Here is a 12,405-nt window from a genome sequence, read left to right on the forward strand (position 1 = left end):
TTTGTCTTTGTTAAGGGTAGATCCTGTTTAATGAATCTATTAAATTTCTTTGAAAGAGTAACATAAGCCATGGATACTGGTCATGCACTACAGCATGATGATCACATACCAGCAATATCAGTAAATAAAATGCACTCTGAATTGATCCCTATGTATTTAGATGGATAGCTAATTGGCTGGCAGGATTCCATGCGAAGACATTTGCTATTTCACATATACTTGTCTGATCTCCAAATTAAAAATCAGTAACTTTGGTTAACCAAGTTTGACAGTTGTAAAGTGGGGGTTATACCTGAATTTTCTTCTGATATGCAGAAATTACAAAGCAAACTTACACATATTAATAGGTGGTACACTGACAATGAGCTAAAAAGTGCAGTACTGTTGCATTTGGCAAGCAAACATGCCACTCAGTTTATAGTATAGAAAACATCCCACTCTAAAATGAAGATGTTGTGAGAGACCTTGGAACATGGGTAAGTAACTCAGTCTCCTTTTACCATCATGTTGCAACAGAGATTTAGACATCCTTCTGTCTGGCATGGCTGATCACAAGGGGCATTTCCTCCAAGTCCAAAGATGTCCTGACCCCTCTGTATTCTGCACTGATCAGGCCCATCATAGAATACAATGCCCTCTTCAGGATGTTCCTTGCTAAACTTATCAAATTGGGAGGACCCTAAAGTTCCTAATAAAAAAGTTCATGTAAAGGACCTAAACTATCAAGAGAAGCTGAAGGTCTTGTCCCTGTATTCATTACCCTACAGATTCCTTAAGGTCAATCTGTGCCTTACTTTACAGGCCATTAGGGATGTGGCAGTCCAAGACCTCTTTAACCACAAATAAGTCATGTGAACACCAGGGTTACCACCTTTTCAAATGTCCAAAGTGGGACATTTTTAGTACAAACGTCAGATTTTGCAGGCCGAAACCTACCCACGGCTAGTACAAAGGGCAGAACTTCACTTTTTTGACTAAGTAAAAGATTATTTTTGTAGCATTTTAGTTGCTTATTCTGTTTCTTATAACATTTAGGTGTTTCAGATTCAGAATAACTGTTTTATGAAACTATCACATAAAATATAAGAAATCATTTTGTCCTAAAATCTCAGGACATTTGCCATTTTTACAATTTTTTTGCATGACACAACTGGCCAAAGAGGGACTGTCCCTCGCAAAGTGGGACAGGTGGTAACCCTAGTGAACACTAGAGCCAGCAATCTGAATCAGCTTCAGCAAATAAACAAATCATGGTGGAAAGACTGATTCATCACACATCGACTATCACTTTTCTGGAACAAACTTTCTGTCCAGATCAAACAATATGACACAGTATCTTCCTTTAAGAAGGATTTAGACGACTGGATAGATATTCATATATCTACCTCTGTTATGACTAGCCTGTCGTTTTTTTGGAAAAGTAGGTAAGGTCTAGGAGTGCGGACTGGCAAAGTCTAAATGAAGTATTGTGCATTGTATAATTCGATGAAAATTTTCATCTGGAAATAATAGTAGAAAACAAATATGCAAGCAGAGGGGAATCACATTTTTATGTTATGAAGATGTAGCAGTAAGCAGTCACTGTGTTATACAAAGGTATGTTTTTGCAGACTGTTTTATTGCATTTCCATTGTATTGACTTTAACTTGTTATACTTATCCTTTTCCCCAGCAAAACGGGCTTAGTAAGTACTTCCTGGGACCGACTTTACTTCTTCACACAAGGCGGAAACCTTATGTGCCAGCCAAGAGGAGCAGTGGCTGGTGGGCTTGTTCTGGATCTGGATAACTGTTCAGTTATGGCGGTGGATTGTGAAGACCGAAGATACTGCTTTCAGATTTCTAATCCTTCTGGAAAACCGTATGGTTCTTTTGATCTAGTATTTTTCTGTAACTGCAAGTCCATGAAAATGCAGGCTATTAGCAGTCTTTTAAAGATTTCAAATTCTGACACTGTTTATTGACAGATAATTTAATTCGGAGTTTTACTAGCACTCTAATTTTCTTTTGTTACATGGATAAATATCACAAGTAATGAAATGGAAATATATATTGTTAATAGAGTAATCTGAAAATAACACATGGAGCCATTCTTAAGAGTACCATGAGTTAATTGAATATAAAAATCACAAGTTCTGCACAACAGTTTTTAATGTTATACAGACAGTACAGTACATTTTATGGATTTTATAAGCTTTTTAAAGATCAAATGAGATTTGCATTATTCTAAAGAAGGTATCTCTTTATGTTACCTTCACATTGCCGAGGTTCACAAGGCCTATAGCTGCTTTGTAGTTAATTTATTGGTCGTAATACAAAGGAAGAATATTCAACTCTAAATAAAGAAAAATAAGGTTTCACAGCGTGTGTGCATGAGTGTGTGTGGTCACTCACATATACAGTAATGTGCAAGTATGCTGGCGCAAGTATACCTACACACACACATATACATGCATACAAACACACATAAATAGACACGCTATCGCAAGCACCCACATTAACACACACACACACACACACACACACACACACACACACACACACACACACACACAACTTTAGCAAAATGACTAGATATATTTCCTGAACCTATAAATATCAATTTTAAAAGTACCAAACAATTTGTGCATGGTTCCATTATATTAAAACACTAAAATGTTAATATCACTTCTTTTATGCTAAAGATGTTCTTCGTGTTTCACTGTTGCAGTCATCACATTTGGGTTATCCCTGCTAGGGTAGCCCTCGGCCGGCCCGAATACCAGAGGCTTAATATTTCTGCGTTGGTTGCTGTTAGGTCATCAGTAGTATAAAGTAAGGCAGCCGACGCCATTACATCAGTCTTTCTTGCCATGGAGCCTGAAACAGAAGCAGTTTGCATGTTTCGTCTACTGATTTGAAGCTGAAGTCTTCTAAAGCTAAGTACCTCGTTGGGGATCCTTTTTTCTTGCACTAACTGATGTCAGAAAAAGTTAACAATTGTCTCGCCTGTGGAAAGCAAATACCACACCGAGACTTTCATTCTTAGTGTGTCACTTGTTTAGGCCCAGACCACGATGTCCCCCACTGTCGCTTCTGTGCTTTGTTCAACATTAGAACTATCCATCGTCGGGCCCTAATTGTACCTAGATGTTTTCGTTTACAGTCCTGGAACTCCAATATGGCTTCAGTAAGCCATCCAACAGCAGATCTTCCGAAAAAACATAAAGATAAAGACACAGACAGACCTCACAGGTCCAAACCTACCGACGATGCTTCCGTTAAGCTAGTTGTCAGTTCTCTGGTCCCTGATGCCTGCTTCTGTGGATTCGCAGGCCTCTACCGAGACCCTTTCAGAGTCCGGTATGGCACAAACCTCTTCTTCAACTAAGGATCCTGTGATCGCCTCTACCTTGGATGGGTCTGGAGCTGCTGAGCAGGCACTGGCTTCCAAGGAAGTCCTTCGCACTACCGATTCTCAACATAAACCGACATCTTCTTTTGCAACTACTGTTCTTTCGAAAACTACCGCGTTTCTTAGGCCCAGGATATGCACCACACCCAAGAATCTGATGACCCAATCTCAGACACCTGCTTCTTTGCTTCAGTCTCAAATGCTTAAAATTGTGGAAGACCTTATCATGCTGATCAGGGGAAGCCAAGCTACCCCTTCCAAAAGGAAAAGAGGTCTGTCCCCTGTAGTTTTGTCTGAACAAGAGTCAGATGACTGAATATGAAGACATGCAACCCCTCTGTACTTATGAGGATTCTGATGCAGAGGGTTCCATCCCTTCTGCCTCTCCCCCAGAGGATTTTTCCTTTGGGAAACCATCGTACCTTAAGGGAGCATTTCCAATGGGAGAGTCTGGACTACCCTCAGTCTAAAACGAGACTCGGGGAGTTCTTAGATCTTCCACACCACAGACCCTTGGCCATCACCCCAGTCCTGGATGTTGTGGCGGATGTTTTCCTGGAATCTAGTTTGACTCCTGACACCCTCCCTCCTGCACCCAGAAAACCAGACAGGTACTATAGAGTCCCTGACTCACACATTTCTTTTTGAAACTCCTACTGCTGACCCTGAGGTAATTTCTCAAGGGCCTAAAGGGATTAAAGCAACCTCTGTTAAGAATCCAACCCCCTCAGGTAGGGATTCCAGAGCACTAGTGCTCTTATTTGCTAGTCAGATGGGGTAAAAAAGTATACACCTCAGATACTCTTGCTATCAGGGCACTAAATTGTCAGTTCCACATGCTAAAATTTCAGCAACATACCCTGGAAGTCCTCAAACAAAAAATGTCTTTCTTTCCTGCTTGTGCAGAATCTAAAGAGTTACAAGAGTTAATGCATTCTGCAAGTCAAGTAACTAAACACACCCTGCACTGTGGTTTTGATGCGCTAGAAGCTTCTTGCAGGGCAGCAGTCACCAGATCTGTCATTAGAAGGCATGCATGGCTTAAGGAACAGCCCGTGCCAGACAGTGTCAAATCTAAATTGTTGGATGCCCCCTTGCACAAAGACAACTTATTTGGCACTAAGGCAGAAGAGGTCTTAAAAAAGATGGTAAAAAAGCAAAATCTTTGCAGACAGTTAAGGATTTCTTACAGATCAAGCCACCCCGGTTCAGCAGGCATTGTCCCACCAAGCACTAGTCCTCTCCTGCTCTCTCTAAGCAAGTCCAGCCCAGACCCCGGGGAACCAGAACCCCCAGACAGCAGCCACAGGGAATGCAGAGATCTAAGCAGCGGAGTACCTCCACTTCAAAACCAGGGAGTTCTAAGCCACCCCCTTATGGTAAGAACTCACAATGACTCACCACCCCCACCCCCTCCCTCTGCCCACCTTCACTTACCCCTAGGAGGAAAACTCTCCTTTCACGCACCACCTGAGCCACCATTAACAATGGCCGTTGGGTTCTCAACATAGTGCCCCAGGGATACAGATTTTCTTTCCACACCCTTCTTACCCCAAAAGGGCTCCCAGATCTACCTCCAAACCAGTGGGCAGAGGCGCAAAAGCAAGTCTTTATCCTCTGTGAGGACAGTAGAGCAAATTCCTGCAGACCATAGAGGCCAAGGTTTCTACTCCAGACTTTTTCTGGTACCCAGAAAAGAGGGCACCTGGTGCCCCATCCTCGATCTATCCATTCTAAACACCTTCCTGGTGATCCCAAAATTCAAAATGCTCACCCTCCAGCAGCTGCTACGCATGCTGTCCAAGGATGCTTGGCTAGCCACCCTAGATCTAAAAGAGGCCTACCTCCATATTCCTAGCAGGGAATCATCCAGGAAATATCTTAGTTTTAGGGCATGATCTTAGCACTTTCAGTTCTCTGCACTTCCCTTTGGCTTATCTACTGCTCTCAGAGTTTTCACAAAATGTCTGGCTCCGGCCATTGCCTTTTGCAGACAACGGAATGTCCCGATTTACCCATACTTAGACGACTGCCTAATTCTGTCTGACAGGAAAAGCTGCTCAAGCACCTGGCCTTTCTAAAGTCCCTACTAACCTTCCTAGGGTGCACAATCAAAGAAAATAAATCCATCAGGTGCCAACCCAAAGGATTATATTCCTGGGAGCAAGCCTGGACACGGCACCCCAGATGGCATTCCTTACACCAGAAAAGCAAAATTTCCTGACAGCCTAGTTCTCCCAACTAGCCACCACACCCCAGCTATCTGCAAGGAAGATCATGTAAGCTCTGGGGTTCATGGCATCTTGCATACTACTCATTCCATATCCTAAACTGCATATGAGGAAAATTCAAAGATACCTAAAAAGCCTTTGGTGTCAACACTCTCAAGACCTGGAGACTCTTATAGAATTCCTTGCCTCAGAAAAGATTTTATTTGGTGGGCAACAGCATGCTCCCACAACAAGGGACTACCTTTCTCACCAACCCCAGCTGCCCAGACCCTCACCACAGATGCATCAGACTATGTCTGGGGTGCACACATGAACGGCAGGTGCATATAGGGTCAATGGAGCCCCCAGCAAATCCCTGTGCACATCAGCCAAAAAGAGATGATGGCTGTCCAGCATGCCTTGATAGCTTTCAAGCCCCTTCTCTCCCCAGGGGCTGTCCTGATCAAAACAGACAGCACCACTGTAATGTGGTATATCAACAAGCAGGGAGGGACTCACTCCTACCCTCTATGCATGCTGGCCATGACCCTTTGGCACACAGCCTGTGCCATGCAACTCCATCTGTTAGCTCTATTCCTACCAGGTTCTCTCAACTCTCTGGCAGACCAATTAAGCAGAAATCTTCTGGACCCACACAAGTGGCAGCTCAACAGAAGAACCTTCACCCTAATAACTCATAAATGGGGCACCCTGAAGGTCGACCTCTTTGCCTCCCACACCAAAAATCAGCTCAGCAAATTCTGCACCAGGGAGCATCACTGCATGGCTTGGAAAGTGGATGCCCTGTCTTTCCCATGGAGCAATCTATCAGTCTGTGCCTTTCCTCCACTGTCTCTCATCCCCAGGGTACTGTTCAAAATAAAGGAGGAAAAAACAAAGACAGTTCTTATAGCTCCAGACTGGCCTCGCCAGCCTGGTACCCCTTGCTGTGCAGCCTGTCCCCACTGCCATCATGGCATCTTCCTCAGATTCCAAACCTCCTGATCCAGAGGGAAGGGGAATTCATGCATCCCCAATTGCAGACACTCATTTTGGCAGCTTGGCTTATTCCTTAACCCCTGATCAATCTGGCAACCTAAGTTAACAGGTTCTAGAATTTTTACATGAGGCCAGATGCCCTAGCACTAGAAAGTCTTATGCTGACAAATGGAAAAGGTTCTGCACCTGGATCCAGGTTAAGGGAGCCAGTACGGCACAGCCCTCCCTACCTCTCATCTTGGATTACTTAGCTGACCTACTACACAGTGGCCTCTCTTTTTCCTCCATTAAAATTCATGCCTCTGCTATTTCTGCTCATTTTCCCACTGAGCAGCCCCTTTTCTCACACCCCTTGATCAAACAGTTCCTAAGAGGGGCTAACAACTTGAGGCCACCCAGAAGAGCACCAACCCCAGCTTGGGACCTTAACTTTGTGTTGGAAAAGCTCACCCTGCCCCCCTTCGAACCATCTTCTTCTGCAGAGCTAAAATTTCTCTCCTGGAAGACAGCTTTCCTTCTGGCCATCACTTCAGCTAGAAAAGTCTCCGAGCTGCAAGCACTCATGGCTGTGGATCCCTTCATCTTCTTCCATGCTGACAAGGTATCCCTCAGGACTAACCCATCCTTCATGCCCAAGGTGGTGTCCAGTGTGGCTCTCAACCAATCCATTCATTTGCCCACCTTTTTTCCTAATCCCCAGAACAAGGGGGAAATGATCCTGCACTCCCTAGATGTGCACACAGCTCATATTCTATCTAGACAGGACTAAATCCTTCAGAAAGTCTAATCAATTCCTGGTTAGCTTTGCTACAGGGGCAGAAGGCAAAGCCATCTCCAAACAAACCATTTCCAAATGGATAGCACACTGCATCCATTTCTGCTACAAACAACACATAAAGTCTCCCCCCAAGGGGGTCAGGACTCTCTCCACCAGAGCAGCCTCCACCTCTGCAGCTCTCCTCAGAGGAGTCCCCACCAGAGACATCATGGAGGCTGCCACCTGGACATCTGTTCACACCTCTACTAAACATTACCACCTACCTCTCTTCTCCAAATCCAGGGCGGGGTTTGCCTCTGCAGTCTTGCAGGGCATCCTAGCCAGCCCCTAGTCTCCTTGACTGCCTCCACCCATTTCCACAGCTTTGGGAATCAACCCAAATGTGATGACTGCAACAGTGAAACACGAAGAACATAGTACAGTTGTGTACACTTACCATAAATGTAGATGTTCAAGTGTATTCACTGCTGCAGTCCTGGTTTCCCTCCCTCCATCCCCCTTTTTTCTTCTCTTTCCTTACAAGGGACATATTGGTATTTACTTTCTACTTTCTACTGGTGGGGTTCTTCCACCAGAACCCGGCTCCTATTTGGGGGCTTCTGACAGGTTAGGGCAAGAAAAACTGGTGTAATGCCATCGGCTGCCTTACTTTATACTACTGATGACGTGATGTCAGTCCTGACAGCAACCGATGCAGAAATACTAAGCCTCTGGTATTCAGTCCGGCTGAGGGCTACCATGGCAGGGATAACCCAAATGTGATTACTGCAACAGTGAATACACTTGAACATCTACATTTATGGTAAGTGTACACTACTGTACTTTCTACTTGATATTAAGGCATCTCATTAATGTCAGGGCTCCCATGACTAGTGTTTATTAATCAACTGCAAAAGTAGAAGTAAATTAGAAATCATGAAAGAAAAAACATTAAATAAACACTAAATCATTTTTTTTCAAGGGGGAAACACTCACCCTCTTAGTTGTGTGCATCAAATCCAAGGTTGCACAGACTCGGGGTGGGGGGATATTTTAATGTTTTGTTTTTTTTACTGAGGTCATTAAGCACTAGTGCACAAAACACATTTAAAATAGAGTTTTATTTTACAATATTGATTTCAACAGCCTTTGACTTAAGTAGTGCTACCTTCATAAACAGAGACTAAAGCTGAAATGACAAAATGAGCCACAATATAAACAGATGCAAAAAGTTGCAGATCAGTCTGTGCTGTGTCAGGTTGTTTTTGTCTTTATATCTTGAAAGTGTTGCATTTGTGGGGAGTAAACAGAAACTTACCTGAGACTGTAGATATGCCTGCTTTTTTTTGTTTGTTTTTTTATGAGGGTAAAATAAGTACTGTGGTCTTAATATGATTTGTGGTACATTAAAAAAAAAGAAAAGAAAGCTTTTTCCTGTACCTATATTAATGGTCCTAGGCCTGGTGACATTTGGCAGCCATTCCATTCAGAAAGTTCTGTTTTCTCAGTATTGGGTGGTACAGTGCTTTTCTGATCAGGGGCAGCCCTTCTTAATATACAGGTAACCGTTTGAAATGTCAAGACCTGCTAGAGTGAGTCCCGAAATATGGAGATTGAATGGCCAAAAGATTGGACTTACATAAACTAAGTCCAAGATGCCATTTCTCATAATATTCCCTTTTCTGAGAGGTATGGTGATCTTGGAGTTTATATATATAAGTTCGGGGGGGGGGTGAGAGGCTTATCTCCCACATGGGGGGTGCAGTGGGGATCATCCCAAGAAGAAATTTAAAGGAGAAAATTTTTGAAATTCGTTCGTTTCCAGTGTTTTTGGTCTTTTTTTTTTTGGCTTACCAGCACTTGGCATTTCAAGTGTTGACATTTCAATAGGGAGCCCAATGTACAATAGCAAATGCCTTTTTTGCTATCAGATTTCCAATTTGCTGCTGCACCAAGCAGGCTGTGCCATTTTTATGCAGGGTTGCCCCTGGTCATAATGCCATTCACAGCAGTGCCAAAATAAACTTTTATGAGTGACATTGCTGCAGAATGTCACCATGACTGTTGGAATTCTTAAGACGGGTAAGAATATTAAATTAATTAATTAATTACGTATTTATTTGTTTAGTTATTTAGATCTCAGTACTGGCCCATGCCAGTAGCATAGAGGGATAGAGCCCCAACTGTGGCCAAGCAACCCAAGTTCAGTTAGTAGCTCAGGTGTTGATGGTGTAGGTGAGGAGGATGAGTTTGCGTGTCCAGGAGGGAGGGGGGAGTGTGCATTTGGGCACACCTCAGAGATGATCTTTGTTGGAAGCTAGGGATACACTGGGTTGTTATCCCTAAAGACATAGGGCTGAGGCTGAGTTGCTGCGTGGGTGGGTATAATACACCAACAACATCCATTGCACTTCATTCCCTAAGATGAAATGATTGCCTGCAAGGGAAGGGGAATGTAGGCATATACCAAAAATCTTCCTTGGTAGCAGTATGACATTGCACTAGGTGCCTTGATCTCCTTACCGTCTTCAACTGTAGGCCAGAGAAAATCCAGGGGAGGCTTTTGGAGTTTGGTAGGCTTGATGGACAAGGAAAGGCCTTTGGAAGCAAGAGATGGTCATAAAACAGAAAAAAAAGACCACGGTTCTCTTTTTCTTAGCCACTAAAATTGAGTAAGTAACAGCTTCTCCACTAGCAAAGGTACATCTCTAGAAGACTTGTGTCTGATTGGTTTTATAAATAAGGGTCAGAATATTCACTAAAAGTAAATTTAAATAAATTGTAGTTAAAGCTGTGTTGTGAATGTCTACAGCAAATACTCTGGGCTAACAAATTTAAATTGTGTGTTATACAGGAGTGTTATTCTTCAAGCAGAAAGCAAGAAGGAATATGAAGAGGTATTGTTTTATTTCTAATAATGAGCTTGACTTTTAGAAACGTACTACTTCCAGGTGTTTCATGCTCTCTATTTTCCTGTAGTGGATATGTGCCATCAACAACATCTCAAGACAGATATATCTTACTGATAATCCAGAGGTATTTTTGTCACATTTTGAAATGTAATATTCTAGCAACATTAAAGGTCTTTGCAAATGTTTGCATTATAATTTAATCACAGCCATTGTCTTTTCATCTTAGGCAGTTGCCATCAGGCTGAATCAAACGGCAGTGCAAGCAGTGACACCAGTTGCAAGTTTTGAAAAAAAATGTGAAAGTGCACAGCCTAATAGGTAACCTCATTTTGCAATATGTTTTCGGTTTCTTATTTGCATGTGTTTCAAGCTGAGTAATCTTTACTTTGAAAACGTGCAGAAACTGTAATTGAAATGCATTATGGCTGATCAAACTATACCGAATTTCCAGTGCATGTTGCTTCATTCTTATTTATTTATGTATATATTTGTTGAACGGAGTAGAATGCTGTTGCAACAAACTATTCTAAGGCTCAGCCCAGGGTTTACCACCACCAGTGTTCACTGCAAATACAGAACAATCATTAAAACATAACAGTTGGTGTAAGTTATTTACATTAAACAAAAAAACTGTAAGTTTGTTAAACAGGAAACAAAAATCTTTGACAGAGAAGGCTGTGCAAATTATTTACAATAAGCACTGGTCTTTGTTTCTAAGATCAAGTAAGGCTACAGTCATGTTTAAGATATATAAACACTGTGTTAAAGGAATACATAAGATGAGCGGTTGACTGGGTAAGGGGGTCAAGAAGTTGAAACTGGTAGGACAGGGAGGTCACAAATGCGTATAACTTTTAAGTGTCAAAGAGTGGAAACAGATGTGAATTACAGCAAGAAAATAGGGTTTATTGGAAAGAAATACTGTGATGCAATGTATATGGCAAAAGTTAGCGTGTAACCTATTCACTGTTGTGGAATAGAAGAACACATCTGGTCCTATCTGGAATTTACTTGTGATATTGTTTGTAGTAATGTAAATGTTTGGTGGTGGATGGATTATGTAACGGAGGCATTCTGAAAGCATTGGCATTGGGCCTGGCTGTGTTGATCTTTTTCTGCTTTAACATTCTGCTTTAGCTCATAGCCTAACTAAGAGAAAATAAATTGCTGCATGATGAAAAAGAGTAAATACTTAAGCAATAACCCACGGCTGGGTGTGGGTAATGCTGGATTTACCCACAGTTGATTAAGCCAATCATGGATAAATTCAGCATTGCCCACACCCAGCTGTGGGTTATTGCTATTATACAATGACATTATTTAAGAAAAAATACTTACTTTTCTTAAATAATGGCTTTGTATAATGCCTCCGTGCTGCTCTTCCGTGTTTTTTTGGTATCCTGGGGCTTTTTTCTGATGTACTATGCATGCGAATGGGACTTGCATTCCGACGCTTACCCAATACATCAGTGCTTTGGAAAGGAAGCAACCGAGAAAAGAAGGTCTCTGTTGCGCCTTTTTTCTTTTTTTTTTTTTTAAATCAAAAAGTTTCGGACAGTTTTAGGGGTAGGAGAGAGACAGAATGGAGGAAATACAAAGAAAATCAGGTACATGTCTTTCATTTTAAATAACGTACCTGATTTTCCTAGCATTTTCTCCATCCTGTCTGTGTTATATGTCCAGAGTCCAGATTTGTGATTTTATTTATGTATTGTTGTTAAAGCTTGTTTTAGAATATTAATTGTCAGTCATTGTATAATGAGCCATTAATCACACCTAATGCCCAATGAGTTAAAAGATCCTACACATCTCATGCACACAGCAAACTGTATGTCACACGCCCAAAACTATAAATGTCACTATTGCAAAAGGATCTCTTTACCGCTAAGTTCCCTGTAAATTGGGACGCACAGATTACTGTGTTGTTCTGTTTTTACTGAAAACAAAAATGGAAAGCACTGGCTGTTGACAACTAAAGCTCACCTGCAGCTAAACCCTTTTGTACCTGAATTAAGAGGTTTCCTAAGGGAATAACAGTTTTAAGCATGGCTTTCTTTGCAGTCAGTCAGATCTTACTGTCATTGCTCGGGTACTTCCTTCATAACTTAAGATGAAACTGTTCTTCCACAAGCCA

General features: G+C 42.0%; 1 protein-coding gene across 1 annotated transcript in view; it reads left to right on the forward strand.

The window, feature by feature from the left end:
* The window catches only part of APPL2 (adaptor protein, phosphotyrosine interacting with PH domain and leucine zipper 2), a 1,154,621-nt gene that overhangs the window by 779,847 nt on the left and 362,369 nt on the right, over window positions 1-12,405 (forward strand). The window contains exons 11-14 of the mRNA XM_044087826.1: window positions 1,672-1,860; window positions 10,214-10,256; window positions 10,339-10,395; window positions 10,498-10,589. Coding sequence (XP_043943761.1) covers window positions 1,672-1,860; window positions 10,214-10,256; window positions 10,339-10,395; window positions 10,498-10,589 — 381 coding nt within the window. The remainder of the gene's footprint in view (window positions 1-1,671; window positions 1,861-10,213; window positions 10,257-10,338; window positions 10,396-10,497; window positions 10,590-12,405) is intronic.

Source organism: Protopterus annectens, chromosome 11.part0 (genome assembly GCF_019279795.1).
Source record: "Protopterus annectens isolate FY-2018-M chromosome 11.part0, PAN1.0, whole genome shotgun sequence".
Taxonomy (NCBI): Eukaryota; Metazoa; Chordata; order Ceratodontiformes; family Protopteridae; genus Protopterus; species Protopterus annectens.